The 26,986-nt window shown below is 33.4% G+C and overlaps 2 protein-coding genes across 4 annotated transcripts in view; one reads left to right on the top strand and one right to left on the bottom strand.

Annotated features, from left to right (window-relative positions):
• LOC137629572 (uncharacterized) overlaps positions 1-15,546 on the top strand; it is a 16,248-nt gene extending 702 nt beyond the window's left edge. For 2 of the 3 annotated variants that reach the window (XM_068361011.1, XM_068361010.1), the window contains exons 2-6: positions 1,457-1,553; positions 4,334-4,448; positions 5,932-6,014; positions 6,280-6,480; positions 14,976-15,546. In XM_068361011.1, the coding sequence (XP_068217112.1) occupies positions 1,467-1,553; positions 4,334-4,448; positions 5,932-6,014; positions 6,280-6,480; positions 14,976-15,044 (555 nt within the window). In that variant the 5' untranslated portion in view covers positions 1,457-1,466 and the 3' untranslated portion in view covers positions 15,045-15,546. Of the gene's footprint in view, positions 1-1,456; positions 1,554-4,333; positions 4,449-5,931; positions 6,015-6,279; positions 6,481-8,840; positions 11,159-14,975 lie in introns of those variants that run through there. The other variant, XM_068361012.1, reaches the window with a different exon arrangement.
• LOC137629571 (hemolymph clottable protein-like) overlaps positions 15,460-26,986 on the bottom strand; it is a 46,687-nt gene continuing 35,160 nt past the window's right edge. The window contains exons 25-37 of the mRNA XM_068361009.1: positions 26,648-26,754; positions 25,692-25,843; positions 25,047-25,134; positions 24,305-24,486; positions 23,554-23,700; positions 22,788-22,934; positions 22,344-22,474; positions 20,995-21,178; positions 18,994-19,179; positions 18,310-18,438; positions 17,320-17,566; positions 16,708-16,835; positions 15,460-15,746 (exon numbers count right to left, since the gene is read on the bottom strand). Of these exons, the coding sequence (XP_068217110.1) occupies positions 15,642-15,746; positions 16,708-16,835; positions 17,320-17,566; positions 18,310-18,438; positions 18,994-19,179; positions 20,995-21,178; positions 22,344-22,474; positions 22,788-22,934; positions 23,554-23,700; positions 24,305-24,486; positions 25,047-25,134; positions 25,692-25,843; positions 26,648-26,754 (1,933 nt within the window). The 3' untranslated portion in view covers positions 15,460-15,641. The remainder of the gene's footprint in view (positions 15,747-16,707; positions 16,836-17,319; positions 17,567-18,309; positions 18,439-18,993; positions 19,180-20,994; positions 21,179-22,343; positions 22,475-22,787; positions 22,935-23,553; positions 23,701-24,304; positions 24,487-25,046; positions 25,135-25,691; positions 25,844-26,647; positions 26,755-26,986) is intronic.

Raw genomic sequence — 26,986 nt, 5'->3', positions numbered from 1 at the left:
TCTTATAATATTCTACCTACGCCTATAAATTACCATGAACTTAACAAGAACAATAAAGTACCATGTATATAAGGCAGATACTGGTATTTTATTTAATTGCAATCATTGATTAATAGAATAAAACGGGATAAAACACAAATTCTACATCCGACGGATGATTGTTATGTGACTTTACTTTGAGGTCGTGTTTTGATGTTGTTCTTTAGTGACTGAGTTGGACATACTGTGCATGTTATAAAATCTCAACTCAGATGTCGTTTATAAATAAAGTACCTGCACTGAATTCGAAGACTGATATATCTAGTTAGGTTATACTAACGAAACACGCACGATCTAACATTGGGTCACATATACTATATTTTGTAGGCAATGGGTCAAAATTTCGATATATATATATATATATATATATATATATATATATATATATATATATATATATATATATATATATATATATATATATATATATGTATATATACACACACATATATATATATATAGATATAGATATATATATAATATATATATATATGTTTATATATATACATGTGTGTATATATATACATATATATATATATATATATATATATATATATATATATATATATATATATATATATACATAATAGACATTTATTGTATATAGTAGATTCATATTGTAATTGTCTCCAACGACAGTTATCACTTCTACCAGCTCGTATGGCTCTTGTGGTTCTTCTCTGGGTGTTATATCTCTTTCTAGTTATTCTCTTTTAAACAAAAATGCTTTAGGTAGTGTTCGTGAGAGAAAAAAAAGAAAATGTTAAAAAAGATACACTTTAATGGAATTTTCAGTTTTACTTGAAATAGAAAAATTCCTTTTATGGCCTCTCAACATTTTTACAAAGTCCACTGTCAAATTTCTGATGTGTAAGAACTTGGTTTATACAATATTAAAGTCACGAAAACATTGTGGTCTGCCTAATTGATAATTATGATCATCATAAAATGATGATAATGAGTTAATGTATATTTGTGAATGAATACTAACTTCAGATATAATTTCAAAATGAAATGCGTATTTTCACGTCATTGATAAATCATATGAACAAAACCCTCAAGTAAATAGCCTCTGTACCATGGTCTTCCACTGTCTTTGGTTAGAGTTCTCTTGCTCTTCCTCTTGTTTTGTTAAATTTTGTATAGTTTCCTTTCCTCACTGGGCTATTTTCCCTGTTGGAGCCCCTGGGCTTGTAGCGTCCTGCTTTTCCAACTTGGGTTGTAGCTTGGCAGATGATAATAATAATAATAATGATAATATATATTTTGGATTGAATAGAGTATATAAGTGAGTAAAAGGTTTGCTTCAACTTTCATGGTAAATAAATTCACTATAAAAACTTGCATAGTCATCATCACACCATCATCACAATCGTCATTATTATCTGAAATGTCTCAAAGGATTTGAAAATTTCAGATCTCCGAAAATGATGAGGAATTACTGCGAACCGAAGTCGTTCTTATGCTGCATAACTCCGAAGACAGGCACGTTCATCCTCGGCTTCGGAGGGGCGGTAAGTCATGGGAATGTTATTGTTCTAAATTACGCTTGTTTAGGCTATGTCATTCCAGCGTAACGTTATGTGCTGTTATCTCTCTCTCTCTCTCTCTCTCTCTCTCTCTCTCTCTCTCTCTCTCTCTCTCTCTCTCTCTCATATACATTATATATATATACATTATATATATATATATATATATATATATATATATATATATATACAGTATACCTATATATATATTTGTTTATATATATGTATATATATTAATATATATACATATATATATATATATATATATATATATATATTAATATGCATATAAATATATATATATATATATATATATATATATTAATTTATATATAAATGTATATTTGTATGTATACAAAGCATATATATATACATATATACACATGTGTGTATATGTATATGTATATGCATATATATATGTATATTTATATATATATACATATATAATGATATATATGTACATATTTATATATGAATATATATATATATATATATATATATATATATATATATATATGTGTGTGTGTGTGTGTGTGTGTGTGTGTGTATGCGTATAGAATCACTTGTGCTTATGGGAATTGAATAGTTCTTTAATCACATAACTCCTGGTACATAAAGTCAGAGTTAATTGAAATGATCAGACGCAGAATCATGTAAAGAAATAAAACTGGAATGAAACTGTTCAAACTTACTTTGCTCCTATCTATCTGCCTAACACCAGTTATTCGTTCCTAAGCAACTTAGAAGTGTAACAGCGATACTGTATTGATCAGGTTAAAAATATGGCCTTTCTGTCAGTGCGCTTATGCGCTCATTTCCTCACCATTTACGTCCTCCGCTCTTGAGAAGTTCGAGCTCCTTGTTCTCTTAAAGCAAAAAAAAAAAAGAAAAAAAAATCTCATCAACTCTCTCATAATTCCTTCCAAGAACTATCAATGATAAATGGTATGAATAATGGTAATTAGAAAATAAATAAGACAAAGTTTGGCGTTTTTATTACTGAACTGTATCATGCTAACTCATATGTAGAACATGTTACTAGCCTATCTCTATCAAAAATAACTAAATTATAGTTAAGTGCAAAAGAATAATGAGCTAAGAAGAAACTTGATTTAGGACAGAGAAGAAAAGGTAACTTATCCAAAGGGCGATGTTGTAGAAGAAGAATACCACTAGATATAGGTCAAGGGTATGAAGAACCTTTGTCAATAGACAAAGGGCTAGGAATGTACCTTTGAAGAAGGCCATCTACAGTAGGGTAGATGTTATTCGACACAGACTTGTCAATTCTAGTGTCCTTTTGTCTAATGAGTGAATAATGGCCAGAAGATCTTGCTCAATAATATGTTAACATTTCCAGGAGGGAATGGCTAAAATTTATGTTTTTAGAGGCCATTTAGGATTTCTTTTAAGTAAAAAAAAACGTTTGCCGGAGGTGAAACTTTAAGGTTTTAATATATATTTTTTTAATTAACCATTGCTTGACAGTAAGATACAAGAAATGTAAGTTGCGCATAACACTGATATTCCAAAATTGATGATGAATTCCTCCATAGTTTATGAGAAAGATAAATAGTTTAAAGGTTGACATGCACGATAAAAGAAACTTCATTGGAGTCACGCGTGACATGCAATTTCAAAGTTGGCAGGATTCCTCTTACTTAGTAGTTCTTAAGAATTTTTTTTTCAGTTTAGATACCCCAAAGTTCAAATCCAAGCCTACCTGATACCCAATTTTCCAATAACAGACTGATACTCCCAACTTTCAGCTTTCATTTTTCAGTACAAAAACGCAAATAGGATGGCTATAAAAAACAGAAGAGTTGTATGGACTTTTATTTTATATTGAGTAAATAAATGAATGAAGTTTGAATCTTAATATACGACATTGAGGAAGTCACTCAATTTAGAGATTTTCAGGGTTTTGTTTCCCTCTTGGGTTATTGAGGCACTTCTTTAGGAACACGTTCAAACAGGAGCACCAGTTTTTGGTTCTGTAGTTTTGAATGGCAATACGTATATGAGAATGAGTTATATTTACGTATCTTTGAAAATAAAACTCCGTGTTATGTAAATGCTCCTAATAATCTACCTGTGATAAAAGGCATTGATTAAGGAGATTGTAATGTTTTCTTTGAAAAATTTTTGTGTTTTGTTATACCAAGAAATAATAGTTATTCTCATTTTCATTTGTGCTTTTGTAAAAACTTACCATTAAGAGAGATATAGCCTTTCCATATATGATTGCCTTAATTGTTGAGGTGACTTTTTCCTTGAATTTATTACTCAATAAGTTTTCATTTTTCTTGAAGGTAACTTCTTTTCATCTAGACATTTTTGTCTTTTCTCAATAGAGATAAAAAAGTCTTTTCGTGTTTATAATCTATTTTGAATTAAAAAATAAATAAAGTATATTAAATAAGTTCTTATCATTTTCAGTTTCGTGTGTTTTTTAATCTATATTTCCTTTTTAAAAGTGTTAATTATTTAAAATCATTTCCACGTACTTTTAATTTATATCTTTTTATGAAAGAGTATTTCTTTGTAAAAACAGTAATTAATTCTAGTTTTTACCTAAAGTTCTTAATTTATATCATAATCTGATACAGGATTTAGTCTTTATCCATGCTGTTTTATGCCTTTATAATCATATCTTGGATGAATTAATGATTCTGATATATGCAATTTCACATCTTAAGGCACAGAATTTATTGACGACGATATTACGTTTAATGACTAATTTCTCTCTTTTGTTTCTACTGCAGATATGTTCTGTACTTGGGATATTTGGCATTATAGCAGCGGCGTTTTCAAAGCAGGGTTTCTCAGTGTGTCAAAATGACAATTTGCCTGATCGGGAATATCCCTGCATGGAAATTGGTAAGTGTCGCACCAATTTTCTTAAGAGGTATAGACATTCTCAAAACCATAGATGTAAATTGTTGATACTACTTGTTTTAGAAATCGTTAGGGATAGAACTTTCACCTATTTATTTTCGGTTTTGGTTGGATTCCCATGGGTGGGGAGGGGGGGGGGTGGACTTTCTACGGTGAGAGACCATTTTTAGTATATTGCACTAAGATAGAAACACCATTGATCTTCGACAAATTCAGATATTTTAAGCATATAACGGAATGCATACTATATATATATATATATATATATATATATATATATATATATATATATATATATATATATGTATATATATACATATATATACATATATATGTACATATATATATATATATATATATATATACATATGTATATATGTGTGTATATATATATATATATTTATTTATTTATTTATTTATTTATTTATATATATCACCCTCATCACCCTCGTCCATTGCAGGACAAAGGCTCAGCCATGTCCTTCCACTCGGGTCTGTTTATGGTCTTTCTATGCCAGACTGTACCAGCAAATTTTTTTAGTTTGTCAATCCTTCGTCTTCTCTTCCTTTCCCTGCTTCCTTTGTAATCTATAGGGACCCATTCTGTTATTCTTTATATCCATCTGTTATCTGTTATTTTCATTATATGTCTTCCCCATGTCCATTTCTCTTTCTTACATGTTGTTAGAATATCCTTTACTTTAGTTGGCTCCATGTTGATCAGTTTATGTCTCCTCAGTGTTATTCCCATCATTATTATTTCCATAGCTTTTTTAGTTATAGGTTAAATAGCTTAAGTTCTAAGGAGTTGATAAGGCTCCAAGTTTCTGATGTAAAAGTTAATACTGGTAGGATCATCAGATTAACTACTTTTCTTTTAGTGAAAGAGGCATTTTAATCTTGATTTGTTTACCAAAAGCTCTCCATCCTATGCTTATCCTTCTTTTAATTCTCTCTAGTGTCTTGCACTGTCTAAGTACGTATATTGATTAACAATCTCTAGAGCTTTGTCCGTAGCCCTTATTTGTTGCCTCTATTCATTTCATTGAACATTATCGTAGTTTTTCTTATATTTATTGTCAGTCCTACATTTCTACTTTATCTATTCAATTCTTCGACTATATTTTGAAATGCTTCCCATAATTCATTAAATAGAACTATATTATTTGCAAATCTTAAGTTAAGTTCCATTTATGGTAAACATGCATACAAATGAAGCATATATATATATATATATATATATATATATATATATATATATATATATATATATATATATATATATATATATATATATATATATATATATATATATATATATATATATATATATTTCATCATTTTAGATGTATGGGAGATTAATTAATAGATAAAGATTTGAATAATTCATTTTGAAGGCTAACATCTGAAGAAGTGCTACACCCAGTTAACATATACTAACACTCTTTTATCATGATTTCAACAGGTATGCTCCTCTTAGCTGTTAGTTCTATTGTAGCCTTCGCCAACGGAACAGTCAGTATTGCACTCATCTATGGAGTAAATAAGGTAGTTATCAATTTCTTGAAACATGTTATAGTTATAGCAGAAATGTACTTTTGATGTCAGGCAAGTGTAAAATATCTCTCATTTCTTAAAATCAAGTGAAAGAATCGATATGAAATTTATTAGTATAGACACCAAGACTAAATGCTGTAGATATGTGTACGTCTCTTCATAGTGAAATCACATATTGAGATACTGTTCGCCAGTAAGGTAGGTATCGATAATGAAATCCATGTGATCTTTAACATTCTAACATTTTCTGTCCCAGGGTATAGGTCATCTCATGATCCCGTATATTGTCCTCAATGGAGCGCAGACATTTCTCACAGGACTCTTCACAATTGCCTTGGCAACGATTTATGGAGTCAACAATTTTTGGATACCGTTCGCCCTTGTGTTGATCGTCGGATTCATAGTCGTAATCCTTTGGGTGCACTTTCTCATGGTCGTATACATTACGAGGAAAGAGGTAAGATATTAGATGTTTGTTTCTCACAGTCTTGAGGTGCTGGAATACTAAGCTCTTGGTGTACTTTTTTAAATTTTTTTTTCTGTAACAGTAATGTCTTTTAAATTCTTTTGTACTTTACATCACTTAGACAAAGAAATTTGTTTGAAACAAACCCCCTTTGTCCAAATGAAACATTAACAGATGATCTAATATAAATCAAATCTCTCATTATGTAACTGCTCCTCTCTCACTCAGCTGAGCAACTAACCAATCACTTTTTAAATAATAGGTATTGGTGATGACACTTAATCAAGAGATTTGATTTAGTTGAATAGTTACTTGCACTATTGAAATAATAAGAATCAAACCAACCACTGCAGATTTTGATTTATTTCCGAGGCGAAAACTGAATAATTATCTAAAAATAACTACTTCATCATAGGACGTAGGTCTGCACAAACAACGGCTATATAGCATTTACTGGCCAAGGATATCAATTCCTCTCAAGGATTGCTTTATTTGATTTACATCGGATCTGAAGCCTGTAGTAGAATAGGTACACTAGTTGCATATATCAGTCAGGTTGGGTATCAATATAAGTTCTTACCTGGGAAAAATAGTATCTTCTCTACCTCTAAGCTGTCTCACCTGTCATTTTTTCTTTCATATTTCTGTTGCTGTTCAAATTGTTCACCAACTTCCTCCTTGACTAGTTTTCTCTCGTTTAATGACATGTCAAATCCATTTTCACGTTGGATTAATTTTGAACGTTATCTCAGCAGCCTATATACAATCAAAAGGATTGAAAGTAGACGAGTCCATACTTAAATTTCGGCCTAAGAGTTCAAAGACTTTGTGAAAATGGAAGACTATTTAATGTTGAAAATGAGATGGCTGGTTTCCAAATTAAACTTAACATTAAGTTCACTCCTGCGAATGACTTTTTAACTTAAAAAAAAGTAAAACACCAGTGAGTAAAACGAACTTAACACCCTCTTTTAAGTTTTATGTGAAACTGAAAATTGGAAAATATTTAGCCGATGGAATGACCTTCATTTGCTATATTGTGATTATTGATCAATCACAGTAGCGTGTGGCTTGATGCAGTTGCTCCCCGGCATGAAACCTATTTTTTTTAAACCTTTATAGTCTTTTACTGAGGAATAAAAACTTCTAACGTCGATTCAACAGATATAAATGCAAATACATATTCTCAGTAATGTATACATAGATGTGTATCCCTGCATAGACACACTTATACAGTATATGTTTATGAAACCTGGCTCCAGACGAAAGAAAGAGGACGTTCACCTTGACATTTAACCATTACCTGCCGAATCCAGGATGAAACTTTTGTGAAGAAATCTACGACGAGAGTCTTATAATAACCCTTAACAAGAAGTTAAAAAACCAATGTGCCTCTCAACTTATCTGAAGGCTCATTTTCTCATTAAGTAATATGAAAGAACACATGATTTTAGTAAATATAACTTTCTTTATTGGCGATTCTGGTACAGGTATTCTAAGGAGGATTTTATATAAGCTCTTATTTCATACCCGATGACAAACAATGCCTTTATAAGGAAGAGGATGAGAATTATTAACATTCTTTTAATTGCGATATACGTTATAAGTGTTGGAAAATAGTTTTGGAAAGGCAGCAGCTTTTACCAATATGACTAAAATTATTGCTTTAATGGACTCACAAGATTATATGTATGATGAAGAGGATATTTTCTAACGTATAAAGATTTCAATTAAAATGAATGTGCACGCATTTAATGCATGAAACTACTGATGTGGCTGCTATTGATGCTTTTGATAATTGAAGGAAGACATAAGAAACTCTAATCTAGACAGCATAAAGATCATCATGCTACTGCATGGAAGAAAGTTCCAACAACTGGTTATCCAGGTCACTGCTTTGACAGAAACAACTTTATCCTTTTCAGTAGCCTTAGATAATTTACAGTTGAAAAATAAAATCACAAGAGGCTAAGTGTTTAAGACGAGAACGTAACACAACAAATTCATGAGCCCAAGAAAGAGTCATCTCGACTTCTTATATCTCCAGTTTCTCAGACAACAAATCAAATTAATAACTGTGCCAACTAGTTCAACGTTACCAGTGTCACATTTTCTGGCCTACTATTCCAAAGGAGAGAGGCAGATTGGCTACGCTACTAATCTATGTCGTGACTTCTATGTGAAAAGGAGTTCCAGAATGGATGACTGCTATCACTATGCTAAGCTAATTACAGACTTCCTTGGCTGTCCGTCGCTGGCATGTAATGTTGCTATCCTAACTACTAAACTCCTTAATAAGCATGCAATAGCAGAGAGGTGAAAGAATAATGATGATGCTTTCCTTTTTACAGATCATCACTTCTGATGAAGAGGCACCTTCAACCACCGGCTCTGAACTGTGGAATAGGTAGTATATGCCCTTCCTCTTCGTTCGTAAAAGATACACGTTAGAAGAATAAAGTTGTAAGAGGACCTTACAGCCAAGCATATTTCAAACGGCAGAAGTAACTTCTGAATATTCAGAGCAAGTGATGTCAGCTGGAAAAATCTTAATGAGAATGTAGTCAAGAGATACAGGCCTATACTCGATACCTGGCAAGTGGACCTTTCCTCCGGTGTTGCTAAGAAATACCAGTCATACCCCGATCCGCCATTTATATTCAGGATATATTTCTCGGATATTGGAATTTCTAGAGGATCAAAGACTAATGTCTTTAAAATTGGAAAAAAATAAGTTACTTCTGCTAATGTGATTACTTGTAAGAAAATCAATTTATGAAGGAAAATGGCATCTCCTTCATACGAGTGATTAAAGTATTGATATTGGGAACAGAAAGTTAATAGTCTATCATTGATAAACTGAGAAATACTACTGACAATCCAGAGGATCGATGAAAGTCATCATGGAAAATTTTACAGTGATTCATTTTGTGCCTTAGAGAAAACTTTATGAGTATGAATTAGGAAATATTGAGAAATTCTTCTCCCAAAGACCAAGTAACAAGAGAAAAGACGTTCCTTTAGATGGGTAGTGAGAGAAAGATATACATGTCCTTCAATCATATACATTGTGACCAAAAACGAAAAGATTTCCCATAGATTTCCCTATTGATAATTATTGTGACAAGAATGATGTTATTCTTATTTGGATTCAGTAAAATATTGATCTTACACCTGAATTCCAAGAAAAACGAAATTACACAAGCCACTAAATCATTTGATAACCAAGGCCGGGTTAGATAACCTGATATGCCAAATGTTAGCAATAATTAGATCAAATGACATTTTCCTTATGCGAATTATTTCTCTTTATATCGTTGGATATAATTCATATAACTTCGACATATCAAACAGATAACACTCATCAGTTGAGATATTTACGCTACCAGAAGTAATCTCGTACATTGGTACCACAAGAACTACATTTTATACTAAGAAATATTATAAGCAAACAAACAAAAAGTTTTATCCAAAACAAAGACGCCATCCATTTTCCTAAGCTAATAATCAATCAGAATTTCAGCTTTGTCGATTTGCTCCAATGAAACGTAGCTTTGCAGAAAAAATTCAAAAGCAATGTAGGTTGATATACACAATGCAATTTATGCGATTAACCTTGGAAAGATTAAACACGTTATTTTCAAAAAGAAATTCTATCATGTTACTCATGTAATTTAGAAGTATGGCTGACGTAATACAGAAAACCAATTCAAATAGAATTCATAGACGTATCTTGTGCTATGTATATGTGGCATCAATGTTCAAGCTGAATTTTTTTTCTTTTTTATTCTCTAGTGTCGAGTATTGTAGTTTTTCTTTGAGCATTTACACTGTAAAGTTCATAGAGACAAAGATACAAGTGACGGTGTCTTTTTTATGCGTTGGTATTTCAAGTGTCTACCTGATTACTATGAAGGAAAACAAATAAATTTGTTTATGTTTTTTTACTTGTTTCATCTTCCATTTAAAAGTACACAAGCAATCATGGGAAAATCTTATTCGATATGGAATATTAAAGAGGTGTTTCAGCCTCTTGGTAACGTCCTTGCCTCGAGATTGCCATACTGGGGTTCGAGTCCCGCTCAAACTCGTTAGTTTCTATGGTCGCTGCAACCTCACCATCCTTGTGAGCTAAGAGTGGCGGATTTGGTGGGCCCTATAGGTCTGCCTGCTAAGTCATCAGCAGCCTTTACCTGGCCCTCCCTGGTCCTGGCTTGGGCGCTGATATTATTTATATATGGTCACTCTGTAGGATATTGTCCTGCTTGCTAGGGTAATGTGACTGTCCCTTGCCTCTGCCATTTATGAGCGATCTTTGAAAAAGATACTCAATGTATTTTCTCATGTGAAATTTAGTTTTGGCAGTGATCGTTACTGGTTTATAGTTAAAGTTGATTTTATAAGTATTTCTCACTGAATTACAGAAATCACTTACTAATCGTTATTATGTGTCACATATAAATGCAAGCCTTTAGCAAGCAAAAGTGAAAGTTCTGAGAATTATGCGCTTAAATTATTAAAAAAAAAAAAAAAAAGATAAGTTCTATCTACCCTGATGAGAGACATTTTTTCTTCATTATTAAACAAAAGATTTTTAACGGAACGCCTGGAAGGAAAAAAAGAGTAATAAATAAAGAATCGACCTATGTTTTTTTTTAATATCATCATACATTTAAGTGAGAAGAAGAAGCAAAGAGAGAGACCCAGGAGACAGGGATAAGGTTAAATAAATTATCTACTGTAACAAAGGGAATTCACATAAAAGAAATTTTTCTTTGATTTAACAAGAATTCAATAAATATTTTAGGATACCCAAATAGGATGCCAAGATTTCTAAGAAATAAAATTTAACAGAAAAAAAATTACGATGCATATTGTTACGCCCTAGGAAAAAAAAAAGTCTTGAGTAACTATTTTACTTATCCAATCGAGATACACCAGCCATACTCCTCAGACACTTCACCTCGAACACATTCAATTTCTGTTTCTCCGTCCCTTTAATTCCCCACAGCTCTTTTCCGTACATCTCAGTTGGTACAATCATTTCCTCATATAAAATTCTCTTTACATTCATCTTTAACCCTCCATTCTTCACCACTCCCTTCACTGGACCCAAAACTTTACAACCTTCATTAACTATATGACGTACATCTCCTTCCTCTCCATCATTTAAAGCAAAAACAAAACACAGCTGATCTACTTCGTCAAGTAACTTTCCATTCAACATGACATTCAATCTAAGACCACCCTCCCTTCTTGTGCATCTCACAAATCACTATTTTACTGCAATTTAGCAACATTGCGAAAAAAAGTAAAACGCAACTTTTTAAGGCGAATTTTATTTTTCTCTTGAAATTCGACCATATTGTGCGGAATCCATTGCTATGGAACAAACAACATAGGAAATAGCCATATATTGCAGTATGATTGCAATAGAGCGATTTGGCAAGCCTTGAATGCATTTTGGATGAATATGCTTTTTACCTTATATGGGAAAAATACAGTATTTTGGGCCTCTAATCACCAATTTACAATTGGAATTGCAATAAATCCCTATTTTATTGCAATTCAGCAACATTGCAAGCAAAAAAATGGCAAAAAACCAAGGTTAACCCCCTTGCTGATTTTTAGGGTCAATTTAATTTTTCTCCTGAAATTCAGCTATATTGTGTTGAATTCATTGCTAAAGAACAAACAGCATAGGAAATGGCCATATATTGCAATGTGATTTCAATACAGCGATTTGGCAAGCCTGAAAGGCATTTTGAATAAAGATTCTTTTTACCTTATCTAGGAAAAATACAGTATTTTGGGCCTCTAATCACTAATTTACGATTGAAATTGCAATAAATCCCTTATTTTACTGCAATTTAGCAACATTACAAGAAAAAAATTGAAAAAGGGCAAAATTTCAAGGTACAATCACTTCCTCATACAGAACTCTCTTTACATTCATCCTTAACCCTCCATTCTTCACTACTCCCTTCCCTTCACTGCCGTTTTAGGGCCAATTTAATTTTTCTCTTGAAATTCAAGCATATTGTGCTGAATCCATTGCCAAGGAACAAACAACATAGGAAATGGCCATATAGTGCAATATGATTTCAATGCAGCGATTTGGCGAGCCTCAATAGCATTTTGGAAAAATATTCTTTTTACCTTGTATGGAAAAAATACAATTTTTTTTTGCTTTTAATCACCAATTTACCATGGAAATTGCAATGAATCCCTATTTTACTGCAACTCTACCAGCGTTGCAAGCAAAAACATTGAAAAAAAAATGGCAAAACACCAAGGTTTAACCCCTTGCAGTTTTTAGGGCCAATTTCATTTTTCTCTTGAAATTCGGCCATATTGTGCGGAATCCATTGCTAAGGAACCAACAACATAGGGAATGGCCATGTATTGCATTTTGATTGAAATACAGAGATTTGGCAAGCCTTGAACACATTTTGAATAAATATTTTCACCCTAAATGGGAAAAATATATTAAACTGGAACTCTAATCACCAGTTTACGATCGGAATTGCAATAAAACCCTATTTTACTGCAATTTAGCAACATTACCCACATTAACTCGTAACCTCCTTGTCTCACACACCCCTCCAAATTCTGTCACTAATCAACACAGCTTCCCCTCCAAGCCTGCAACCAATATAGTATCATCCACAAACAACAATTGATTCCCCCCCCCCACTTATGATCACTCTCATCGATCAGTTTCAATCCTCGACCAAGCGCATCAGCCTTCCAGCTCTACAACAAACAAATTGAACAATCATGGCGACATCTCAGTCCCACTCTAACTGGAAATCACTCACTCACTTAATTTCCTAACCTAACACACGTTTTACTGCCTATATATAAACTCTTCACTGCTTGCAACAACCTTCCACTAATTCCATATAACCTCATCAGATTTCACATCGCTTCCCCATCAAATCTATCATAAGCTTTCTCCAGAACCATAAATGCAACATTTATTGCCTTACCTTTTGCTAAATATTTCTCGCATATCTGCCTAACTATAAAAATCTGATCCATATATTCCCTACCTCTTCTAAAACTACCCTGCACATCTAAGATTACATCCTCTGTTTTATCCTTAATCCTATCAATTAGCACTCCACCATACACTTTTCCAACCATACTCAATAAACTACTGTAATGCCAATAGAATCACAACACTCATGCACATCGCCATTACGCTCACAACCAGTCCACTGGCACCATTGACAATGTAAAACATATATTAAACATTCTTACCAACCATTCAAGTACAGTCAAACCCCTTTTCTTTAACATCTCAGTCCTCACACCATTCATACCAGGTGCTTTTCGTACTCTTCTTTGATCCAGTGCTCTCTTCACTTCTGCTTATGTAATCTCTCTCTCATTGTCATCTCCCATCACTGGCGCCTCAATACCTGCAACAGCCATTATATCTGCTTCCTTATTATCCTCAACATTCAGCAGCCTTTCAAAATATTCAGCCCACCTTTTCCTTGCCTCCTCTCCTTTCAACAACCTTCAATTTTCATCTGTCACTGTCTTTTTATTCCTCAATTAACCCTTCCTTATCCTCTTCACTTATTTCCAAAAGATTTTACTCTATTCATACGAATGAACCAATGCCAGACCCCACCTCCAGTAAGCAGCCCTCTTTGCCTCAGCTGCCTAACGTTTTACATCTACATTTTTCTCTCCAATTCTTTCTTACTTTTCTATACTATTACTCTGCAGCCACTCTTCTAATTTCCTCTTTCACCTTCATCTTCCCTCCTTCATTCCACCACTCACTACCCTTCCTCATGCTGTCTCCAATAATCCGTTTACCATACACATCACTTGCAAGGCCAATAAAGTTTCTAAGAAATGAAATTTAATAGGAAAACAGATTACAATGATTATTGATACGCTCTAGGAGGAAAAAAACACGTCTTGAGTGATTGTATTTACCATTTAACATAGACTAATAGAGTCGAAGTCTGTTGAAAACAAAAGCATCTTTTCGCTTTTTGGAGACCTCAGAAAATTCTGAGAATTTCAGATCACTAAATATTTCGGACCTCACATAAATATGCCTTTTAGAGGTTGTAAGTGCTAATGAGCGATGGCATTTAGTTGCTTTTAACCAGCTCCTACAGATGTATAGATAATTTATCCTTGTTGGTACTAAGCTATGTTACGGTTCAGGGAAACTCAGTTTCTAATATTATTGTAAAATACCAATAAGAAAATCGGCTTTCAAGTCCAATTGGTTCCCTATATTCCCCTTATGTATACTGCCAGTGATGTTTGGTGTTTCGGATAACATTTCTTAACTCTGTTTGAAATGATAAATAGTTTTTATTCTTTCGAAAATATTTGTTATCTCTCTGGTGATTATTGGCATAGCCTATACTAAAAGGCTCCCCCGCAAACTATAATTTCCCTGGGAAAATATTGCCATTTTTATAATAAATGTATATGTATATTTTTTTCAGATGATCAAACCTCATCAAGTAGAACCAGCAGAATCAGAAACAGACATTTGGAAAACTGATGTTCCCTAGGCTCTGTTATCAGAGAAATCTCAGCCTAATAAGTACTTAATAAAGGTAGGTTTTCAAATAATTGTATAAATTGACTACTGAAGACCATCAACTTTTCTATAAGAACTAATTAACGCAGGATTGTTTTAATAACCTGTTATATGGAAGCATGAGAAATGGTATGTAATAGGTTTGTTCTTTCAGAGGGATTTAATGTAAACTATTTTTTTCTGAAAATTGTTTTTATTGTCAATTATTTGTTTCAATTTGAGCAAAACCCGAGAAAACTTTAATCACATGAACATATCACAAGCTACACCACTTTCAATTTTTCCCATACATTATCATCCCCCCCCCCACAACAGTGGTATTTGCAAACTAAAGGACAGGTGTCCTTAATTTTTGCGATGAATGCAACAGTAAGGGAAGATCTATAATGAACAAATTAAAGAAATGAGAGAGAGAGAGAGAGAGAGAGAGAGAGAGAGAGAGAGAGAGAGAGAGAGAGAGAGAGAGAGAGAGAGATTAACTCGTGAAACTTTGGATGATAATATTATCGCTTTCTTGTGGTGTAATCGATAATTATGGGGGAAAGCAGTAGTTTTCTCTCAGCTCTCCCTAACCACTCACACAGTAAGGCTGAACCAGAGTTTCATACACGTCTAAGTAGCACTTGGGAGCACAGTCACTTGCCTCTGGTACCAGCTTGCAGTCATAACTGACCTGTAATAAGATGATAATAGTAAATTTCTAGAAATGCTAAAGAAACGAATTAGGACATGATAGTATTAAAAAAAAAATATTGGACCAGCCTTGTAAAGCAAGAAAGATTTGGAAATTGAATGTGGCAATTATAGTTTCTATTTCTTAAGGCAGAATCTTAACCCTGAATTTGAATAGCGAGAGACAGGGACTAACATATAAATACAATTTTTTTTTTCTGCCATAAGTTAGAAACACAGAAATCAATTGAATATAATGCTAAGTATAACATACTACTCAAAAAACGGTATGATTTTTTTGCAACTAAAATGCATTATATTTTGTACAGTACATGTATTCAGTACATTCTTTCAACTTTTAAACAACAACAAAGTATTCAACAATTATCACAATGGATAATTTTTGAACCTGTACATAATATAGCAAAATCTTCTAATGAAATGATATATTTTTGGAGAAAAACATCTAGTTTATAGGTATCCTCTATTCTATGGTATACCCAAAATTGCAATTAAATTGTATTACATTACCTATTGTAATTTTTTTGTTTCTATTCTTACCTGAACAGTCAACTTATGTTCCTCTCGACTAATTTCTATATCGCCTTCCTTTTTCTATAATCTTAAAATTTTCTTGCAAAAGTGATTAAACGTTTACATAATTCAGGAAAATTTAATAACCCAATTTCATTGAGCGAGATATTATGATTTAAAAGTCTCCACATCGTAGATTTAAGATATTTTAAGTTTAGATTGGAAGTCCCGCCACTTCCCACTAATAATGCATTTAGCTCCATTCTATTCTTCATTAACAATTCAATGGGCATTGTTTGTAATTTTCAAAGAGAATGGATTTTTTTTTTTTAGTCGTGGATAATACCACTAACGAATTCCTTAAGTTGTCAAATAATTAGAAAAGCATTTAGAAAAGGGTCATGAAATAAAGAGAAACAAATCCTTACTTTAACTGTCTCTTGGTGAACTGGATGGCATCCAGGCTTGCACTGAGGCACAGGAGTCACCGACCTGCACTTCCTGTTTCCTTCGACCCTTTCGATGTATGTCCAAACTGTGCTAGATTCCATTATCACTGGAAAAGAAATATAAAAGTTATGACATAGCTGTCAGTTTTGTTGAAATGATATAGGAATGATAATGTTAGCAACATTCCTACGTAAGAAACTTAATTAGTTTTATGTATAAAAAAGATACGTTCTTGACACAGGTTAATACCAACCGGACCAGAGTCCGTGAGAAATTAGTCGCCACCAGGACAGGGCCAAATCAAAGAAAAGAAGTGTGTTGATGATTGAATTGATTTAAAAGGAATAATGAAAAATTATGATGATGATGAGTTGTTTAGTTAGGTTTTGTGCTTCCTATAATTACCCTGAATTACGCTTGAAAGATCTTGAACCGTTAATTAAGAATTGTGAGTATTATTATTACTGTAGTTCGTGTTCATTAAAGATTAGTTCATGTGTAGGAAAATGGAGAGCTTTTAATAATTTTCCTACAGTCATGTACATAGTGTCTTTTTTTTTTAAGTAAGGTAATTTCGTCAAAATGCTTACAATCATTGTAGAGGAAACCAGTTGCAGCATGACCTGGGGTAATGCAAGTATCCACGTAGGCTTGTACAGGCTTCTTTTTGGCAAGGTAGTTGAAACCGGTGCAACCTTCTCCAGGCGTTGTCCAGGCCTTCACGAATAGATCAGGGTTTGTGTATAGGCAGCCCATAGGACCGACCAAATCCTGGGACTTCTCCCCATCGAAGTTACCACACAAGCCACCTAGCCTCGATCTGAAGTAGTTGTCTTCCTGAAGAGGAATTTTTGAGATTTTGACTTCTTATCATAACCAAGTGTTTGATTAGTAGATGAAAGCTACATAAAGAGTGAATAGGCCAAAGATAGAATAATTTCGATTTATCAGCTCATCGCAATTTGAAAGCAGGTCTGTGAGGGAGAATCTTAGAAAAAACACAGAAGAGTAGAATTGGCTAGACCAGGGGAAGAATAAAGTTGCAAAGGTTCAACAACTTCTCTATTCTAATTGCCAACAACTACATCGACTATGTAACAATATGAAATCCTCCATAGAGGTTTCGGCAGAATCTATTTAATTCAGTTTTACTTAATACTATTTATGGACTGGTGCAGTTCTGACCAAGTTCAATGGAATTTATATTCCCTAATAATGAAAAAAAAAATGTCTTTAACAATGTAATCAATCATTTTTATCAGTCCAGAGTTTACTGAACGTGTTTTCTGCTTTTCTCTTGTATGGGGACTTAGGAACTCTTGTTGCTCCCCCCCCCCCCTCCCACATCATGGTTCAATTGTCTCAAATTTTTGGGATTTATCGTCTAAAATGTCAAATCCAGGAATATAATGAGAATGATAGGAAGAATAAAACTCCATTGATAACAATAATCAAGAGAAACTTCTTTCCCATCATTATCTCTCCATTAAGGGGTTGGTTGCCTGATTCGCCCTCTCCAATGCCTTCTATGAAAGGCATTCTCTTCCACTACATTTTTAATAGCAACGAGTAAAACTTACTATGAGGTAAATAGCATCATTGGTCATTTTGAAGATGCTTCCTGTAATGAGGTTCCACCTAAGGGTGAGGCCATCACTGGTGATAGATACATCGAATCTGTCGTCCTTTGTATGTTCCTCGCCATTGACCTACGGAACATAAACGAGACTTACATGAGAAATGTGTTATTTTTAGTCTTAGGTACACCCATTGACAGTGCTATAAACATTCTGGTACATGAATTTATTCACTAAAACGACAATGGTACATCTGTATTTCCATTGCATTAAGAAGAGCAGAAAAATTAGGAGGCAAGTGAATTGGTTTAACACATGAAAATTAAACATCATGTGAAATATACATATGCAATATATTTTTTCACCACCACTGCTCACTAAACACCAGCTTTGGTATGAAAAATTGCTGCATTCACATCAGCTGTCTCATCCCCTTAAACACTTAACAATTGACCCTTTTGTTAAGTGTCTGTGCTTACATTAGGTACTGACAGCTGATAACTAGCCAACTCAATTTGAATAATAGGGATCATTAAGTAAGATCACAGGGTGGCAGACGGCCCAAACAACAAACTTATACAGCAGCAACAGTGAAAACAACTCATTATAATAGAGGTGGGAGTCATTTCTAGCATGACGACCATAGGAATCTCACGGTAACAAGTGACAGCAGTGGTGGTATCTTACCCTAATTGAGGTGGGAGTCATTTCCACCATGAGACCGTCTTCAGGTGACAACCAGCGACTTTCCCATTGACCGTCATGGAAGCGAATCTCGAGCGAGCCTGGTATGTATTCTGCAATGTCCATTGAGATCACATGCCAGCATTCTTCAGGAGAGTAGGGGTACACAACACCGTCGAATGTGCGAACCTAAAACAGAAAAGGTGGAGAGAAATTAGTCTAAATTCTTAAATCCAAGTCTTGGTTATCTACAATTAGCAAACTAAGACTGTTGTTATTATTATTATTATTATTATTATTATTATTATTATTATTATTATTATTATTATGGTGATGACTATTATTATTATTATTATTATTATTATCATTATCATTATTATTATTATCATTATTATTATTATTATTATTATTATTATTATTATTATTATTATAACTAGCTAAGCTAAAACCATAGTTAAAAAAGCAGGATACTATTCTTAAGGGATCTAACAGGAAAAAATGACCCAGTGAGGAAAGGAGACAAAGATATGAGTATACTGCAAGAGAAGTATTAAACCATTAAAATAAGATATTTTAAGAACAGTAACAACATTAGAATATATCTTTCTTATATAAACTATAAACATTAAATCACAAACAAACAAGAGGAAGAAAAGTAATGCAGAATAGTGTGCCCAAGTGTACCCTCAAGCAAGAGAACTCTACCCAAAGACAGTGTAAGGCCATGGTACAGAGGCTGTGGCACTACCCAAGACTAGAGAACAATGATTGATTGAAAGTTTTCTGGCATCCTGACATAAAGACCAATGATTTGATTTGGGAGTGTCCTCTTAGCATAGCTAAAGTCTCTTCTGTCCTTACCAAGAGAGTAGCCACTGAACAATTACAGTACCATAGTTAGTTTCTTTAGAAAAGAAGAATTGTTTGGTAATCTCAGTGTTGTCAGGTGTATGCGTACGGCAGAATGAGGAAAGAATGAGCCAGAGTACTCCGTGTATGTGTAAGCAAAGGAAAAGTGAGCCGTAATAAGACAGAGGGATCCAATTTAGTACTGGCTGGCCAGTCAAAGGACCCTATAACGGGTGGCTGGTGCATAGGCCAACATGCTACTAACATGTTGAAGAATATATTTCCCTACCAAAGCAAAATAAAAATATGTACTTTTGTTCCCAAATAGGATTTTGAATAATTTTTATAAGTAGCTTATAGCTTTACTAACATTCTACAGTTTGAAAATATGTAAATGCTTCAAAATTCAGTTCCACATATTTGCCAAATGAATTTTTTCTTTTAGAAGGCATTGATAAAAATCACAATATTATGTGAAATATATGAATGTTAATGAACCTGAAAACTAAGAGTTTAACTTCAGCTCTCCAACTGGATTTGAATGTCTATCTTTTGAGTTATGAACTCTTAGCCTTACCGACCAAACAATATGTTGTTGTAGCTCATTGATTTCGTTTGGGATTTCATCATTAAAGATAAGATTGAACGCTGACATGACCCACTAAAACATCGCCCCTACCAACACTAATCTATGGGTTCAGGTATCAGTCTGTAAAATCTAGGGACTGTAGTTGATACTAGCTTATCAATCACAGGTCCTCCGAGCTTTGAATTGGCTACTAGATATTCTGGGTTAAAAAAAAAGGCGTGGAGATGGCTATCTTGTCCTTAAAGAGTTGATGAGAAACCTGAAGGCTCTCTATTAATGCCAACCCATTTAAGAGGTAAAAAGTACAGGGCAATAGACATATACTCTATACATTATATGATAAGTGTGTATCTATCTATCTATCTATCTATCTATCTATAATATATGTATATATACACATATGTATATATATATATATATATATAGAGAGAGAGAGAGAGAGAGAGAGAGAGAGAGAGAGAGAGAGAGAGAGAGAGAGAGAGAGAGAGAGAGAGAGAGAGAGAGAGAGAGAGAGAGAGAGTTAATATAATTTTCTCTTAATTTCTCTTAATTGACAGTATGCGCACCTTTTCGTGAGTAATAACACATGCGTGATGTTCCCTCCCATTGATGAAATCGAATTGGAGAGTCTCACTGGCTGGGGCAGGGGACGTGATGACGTCAATAAAGTAAGGAGCCTTAAAGTTCTCAATGATGGACACCTCGTTTTCCTTAACGGTATGGATGTGCCATTCCTCTGTTTGCAGACATCTGAGAGGGAAAAAAATATGAGATATTCTCCCTTTTGGAAGAAGGAAGTAGATGTTATGATAAAGTGTTGTTTTCTTTCAGATGAAAAGACTATCATTATAAGGTTTGAGACTTAGGTAAACGAAAGGTGATGCACACTTTGATTAAGCGTAAACTTAATGAGATTTGTAAAGTGTTGAGGTACTGTTCCTTCTAGGTGAAAGAAGATATATGATGTATTGAGGTAACATATGATGAAAATAATATATTATTCCTATATGAATTATAAACTCCTGAAACATTTCCACCACAGGGTAAGCAAACAACTTTTGAGCGAATATAGTTCAGATGCATTATCTATTTCTGGTGAGGGAGAACTACCACTATTTTCTTAGGAATTATGATGAAGAGAATTAATGAGGCTCTTTCGTCTGATCTTTCTGAGAGTTCGATGATGATTTTGAGGCATTGTCTTTCTTTGTCATGAATATACTGGAACTTTTTTTTTTAGTAATTACATGGAAGTGAGCTTTTTTTTTTCCTGGTGACCAAGCACGTTTTCTTTTCGTGATATAACATTTGAAATACAGATTATTTAGTAAAATAAAGCGATACTACTCAGTTTTTCTTCTTATTAAAAAAACTGATATATTATTATTGAATAACAGTTTCATGGGGAAATAATTCAAATTAGAAAACAGATCATCTTTATGACAATTACAATTCTTTTTTATCTGTTCTTTTTAAGCAACCAATAGCTATCGAGACAATGACTAAACTATCTGTGATAGATTATTTCTTTAGGATAAACCCATCATATGTATTGGGGAATTCTTTAACATTGATGAGTCCTAATATAACTTTTTAAAGCTTTTTTTCTCAAATGATCCGTTTTCTCTTTAACCTTATCTATTGCAGTAAGTTAGAACCCCAAAACGTTGTTTCTTCATATATTACTACCATACAGTGCTCCTTGTTATCTCCTTATCAGTTGACAATGAGTAAATAAGGTGACTAGATATGGGATGTAAAACACTGCTGATGAGTTAAAATAAATTGCAAGTTACATATGGCCCTTAATGCAAATGGCAATGGTTGCAAACGGCACTAGAGACCTACTGAAATGAATGGCTGGGTTTATAGAGTGGGGACATTAGAATAAAAATGAATAATGCTAAAAACTTACTTATGGGCATCAATGACGACTTCCGATGGGGCATTATGGACTGTGTAATCGTAGTGAATATCTGGGAAATACATTCCTCTGACCAGGTCGTATGCAAAGTAAGTCCAGTTCTTAGTTGTTAATGATAATTCCTGGAAAAATATATATAATGTTGAAGTAGTTTAAATACTATTACATTTCATGCGGTTCATGTCAATAGAAATATTGTAACTTGAGTTTCAGAGGAAAGATTTGTTCGCATGTTCTTATTTACATTTATTTTTTGTACTCACGAGAAATCCCATTTTAAGAGGACAATAATAAAAAAAAATCAGCATCCTACCGTTAAGTGTTATCGGTTTAAAAGAAACCTGTTCCTTCTATTCAAAGAGCTAAATCCCCAACCATAATTTACTCTTTACTGTCCCAAACTCATTTGTTCACATCAATATCTGCTTTTCTTACCGATGTCCAGTGAGCTTTGACGTTGATTTGATCATACAAAGATGTCGTGATCAGGTCGATTGTCTGCATTTCCGGTTCGCTGCAGTGTTCCGGAGAGAGTTTCTTTCTGGCTTGTTCCATTTGCTCTCGGCTGATGTCCATGGTGCCCTGCATGAAGAAGTGGAGGAATATAGGAAACAACTGATAGATAAAATGAAACAAGACTCAATGATAAGTATATTGATTAGAAAATGAGCTATTATTAAGTATACTGTCACACTATTCTCTATATAAAATAGTCTTTTGCCTCTCAATATGACTAGGAAAAATGCTCCCTAAATAAGAAAATCATCATATAAAGGTTAAAAGTAACTATTTAACCACGAATAACTTCAAAGTTATGAATATTTCATATTCGTCATTGGACTCAAGATTTGAAACCTTAGCTATTCTAAATTCACTTTTTGATGAATACATACTTAAACTTACAAAGAAAGAAGTAAATAATCATGAATTATAAATAATGATTATCACGATAATAAAAAGGCATGTTCAAGAATTAAACTTTCTTTCTCTTTGTCATCGTCCCGAGATGTAAAGACATTGATAGCTCTTTCCAAAATTTACCAAACTTTTTGGAAAAAAACTTTTTGATGTTTGACACTTGGTGAATAAGGAAAGGTCGTCTCTCTCTCTCTCTCTCTCTCTCTCTCTCTCTCTCTCTCTCTCTCTCTCTCTCTCTCTCTCTCTCTCTCTCTCTTCTATTATCGACCGTTTTTTTTTTTACCTCAATGTCCAAAATAGGAGGCAAATTGCAATTGATTCCATCATGGAGATCGATGGAGAAGGTAGAGTGGAAATCGGTTGCCAGAACATCTTCGGCAGAGGAGAATGGCTGGAAGTAAGGCTTCACGACCTTGAAATTCAGACAAGTCTGGAAGCAAAATTGTTGGAATATTCAGTAATTATAAAACGAAAAAGACATTTTGTTTAGGGAAGGGTGGGGTGGGGTTGAATGTAAGAACAGACTGAAGAGATGTGGGAACATCAAATTTCAGAGCTGTTTAAACTGAGAAATAGAATGCATGATTAGTCTTAGTTTTTGTCATATTTTCACATTAACATATGTATATGCTGGCGAAGATTCGGGAAGATTATAAAAAAAACTCCATAAACCATATAAATTGAGAAAGATATAAGAGAACAAGGTTCAGTAACTCTCAAGTGAGAGGCAGCACAACAAATTATTCCCTCTATTTTTTTGTGAAATAGTTTGGAACCTAAAACTTAGACAAAAGACAAATCAAAGGAAAATTAAGTTTAAATGAATAAGAGGATGTGATATGAGATAAGTATTTCATTTGCAAAAGCAATGAAAGCACAAATATAACCTTATTTTTTTTTTTTTTATAAAAACTATAGCACAAGGTTCCTATTTGTATATTTACCTTTATACTATTTTATTTTGAAATTTTGCTTCATTAACCAAGAAAATTCATTGAAATAAAAAATCATACTCAAAAGCCTATGATAATTACGGAATGTGGTTCTCCAAGAGTTCCAGTGGGTACATCTTTTATCCATGTGAACTGGACTTTGGTGTTGTGCTTTGAAGCAGACACACCAGTTGCCCAGGTGAACAGCAGCGCATACTTCAAAGTTGAAGGTTCTCCATTGAGTTCGAAGTCGATGCTTACGCTCCGGACATGGCCTCCTGTAGCTGAAATAGGTTTTCTTTCTTAATATGATTGAATTGCGAAGGAAAGTTGTTTAGTGGTTCCCCATTCGAGGGATTATTTGATTTTTGATAGAGAAAAAGAAAAACGGATAATCTAAGTGCTTACTCCTTGTTGATGAGTTTTGACTTAATTGAATGGATCTCATGGAAGAAGTCTGTGTCTGAGACAGACAGACTGATGAACAATGTTGATATGGGAAGGTCAGCAATGACCCTCTTCAGGACCGTAATGCGATGAGAAGTGTATGATAATTTGACTAAGTATATCCAAATAGTTTTAATTGTAAAGCTAATATTTCGTTTTTTTTTTTTCTTTACTGGAAGATCTTAATGGAAACTTATTCGTATAATTTTATTTAAGTACCTTTATATCTTACAATGTCTTGTTCATGCTGCAAAAATGTAAAAAAATTTAAGCTTGTTATTTGCTCGGGATTTTGATTCACCAATAGTTATGACAAAAAGGGATTTGGTGTCAACAAACCAAAAAGCAGGATAACAAAATGAGATTTATACTGAGGAGAAAAGAAAGAGAGACTTACCGGGAACGACTTCTTGTTGAAGTTTAGCAATGCGGGCACGGGTCTGACTATGCTCTTGATAGAAAACATCAGCGTCTCCACCAAATGCCTGAAATGGATTGGATGGATGTTGGCAGTTGTTGGACTGACCTAGCAACTTTTGTAATGGATAAACTGGGGAAGGTTAACCAATTCCCTTTTAATATTTCAAAAGGACGAAAAGGACAATAAGGATAGTATCTTATAGAATTGTGTTTTAGATATAAAGGTAATACAGCATAATGGAAGGCTAATGAATAGTCTGTGGCAACCAAAATTTTCTGCTCTTAATAATTCCTTCCATAAGTGACGGTATATCCTTCTTATCCATTAATGTCATGTATGACCCGGAGACCTTTTTTACTCTTGCAGATGATCTATGTAACTACTGGCTTTAGACCTTTACCACTACATTCGTTGCCTCTCATTACCATGATGAATGGAGTTCTTGAAAGTATTTCAATTATCTCTACCTTTCATTACTATTTGTTTTTTCTAATAGCTGGAAATTACTAATTTTTACCGCTTTTATATTCTATTTTACTGCCCCCTCATTCTATTGCTTCTACTTTCATAAATATTGGCAGTCAAATCATGAACGGTATGGTGACTGAATGTTTACATTACCTGGGTATCTGAGGAGGACGACTGAGAGAACTGAGAGTAATCAAAGCCAGATGAAGATGAAGATTGAGAGAACTGGGTGTAATCTGAGTACTCCTGCCCACCGGAAGATTGCTCCCCGTCAACAACTTCTCCTGAGGTCTTGTCGGTTGACACTAAAGAAAGAAATGATAACAATGATTCTAGCTAAAAAAAAAAAAAAAATAGAGAGATGATGAAACGGAAACATAAATGAGGTGGAAAATCCAAGAACGAAGCAGAAGATGAATAATGGAAGAATGTTAAAGATGGCCACTAGTGGAAACTTCCAATAAAAGAAAAATAAAGATAACTAAAAATGAGACTAATAAAGGAAAAAATAGAGACTTGAAAAGATAAACAAAGGCTATACATGATGGATGGCACTGACTGAGACTCCAAAAAGAGCAAATATGAAAGGATAAAAAGAGAAATAAGATGTTCCACGTGAAAATAAAAGAAGAGCGCAGGATAATGAAAAGAAAAATATGAATAGCTATAATGATGACAATGAAAGAGAAGGATAAGGGAAAGACCAGAGAAATAAATGAGCAAATAAAACACGTAGAATACATGAATTTAAAGAGAAAACAGGAAGAAATGTACAAATAATGGATTGAATAGAAACTTGATAGAGAACAACAAGTAATAAGGCGTAAATGTAGGATGAAATTGAGAAAAGAAAAAAATACATAGAGGGGTAAGCAAGATAAAAAAAAAGCAGATGATAGAACTAATAAACTAGTATCCGGTGTTCGATATGAAATAATGTGAATTAAATTACAATAAGGTAACCTCAAGTATCTTTTTAAAATATAATAATAACTCTTTGGACTACATAGATTGTATAGTATTTGAATGTTTTAGCAATGCTTACGGCATTTATTTAGAAGAGAGAGAGAGAAAGAGAGAGAGAGAGAGAGAGAAGAGAGTATCCTTACCATAGGTAAATGTGATAGTAATTGATTTTGTTGTAGATGCCTCAGGGTCGTAGACCAAATGAGTTTCCCATCTCTTGATCGTATGCACACTTCTAAAGTATTGCCCTCTGTAATATGAAACGTAGGACGTACAGTTCAAATTACAAAAAAGCGTTATATTCAGTAAAAAAAAAAAAATAAAGTGGCCTAAGCATAGAACATTCATGTATTTCATAGGTATTGAAATATGTATTCCTGAACATACTACTACAAGAGTCAATATAAATCTTGGGCATAAATGTCATATTAGAATTTAAAATCTACTAGTGAACTTTTGCGTGTAATGAAACATTCATATTT

Source organism: Palaemon carinicauda, chromosome 37 (genome assembly GCF_036898095.1).
Source record: "Palaemon carinicauda isolate YSFRI2023 chromosome 37, ASM3689809v2, whole genome shotgun sequence".
Taxonomy (NCBI): Eukaryota; Metazoa; Arthropoda; class Malacostraca; order Decapoda; family Palaemonidae; genus Palaemon; species Palaemon carinicauda.
This window is presented reverse-complemented; position numbering and strand designations above follow the sequence as displayed.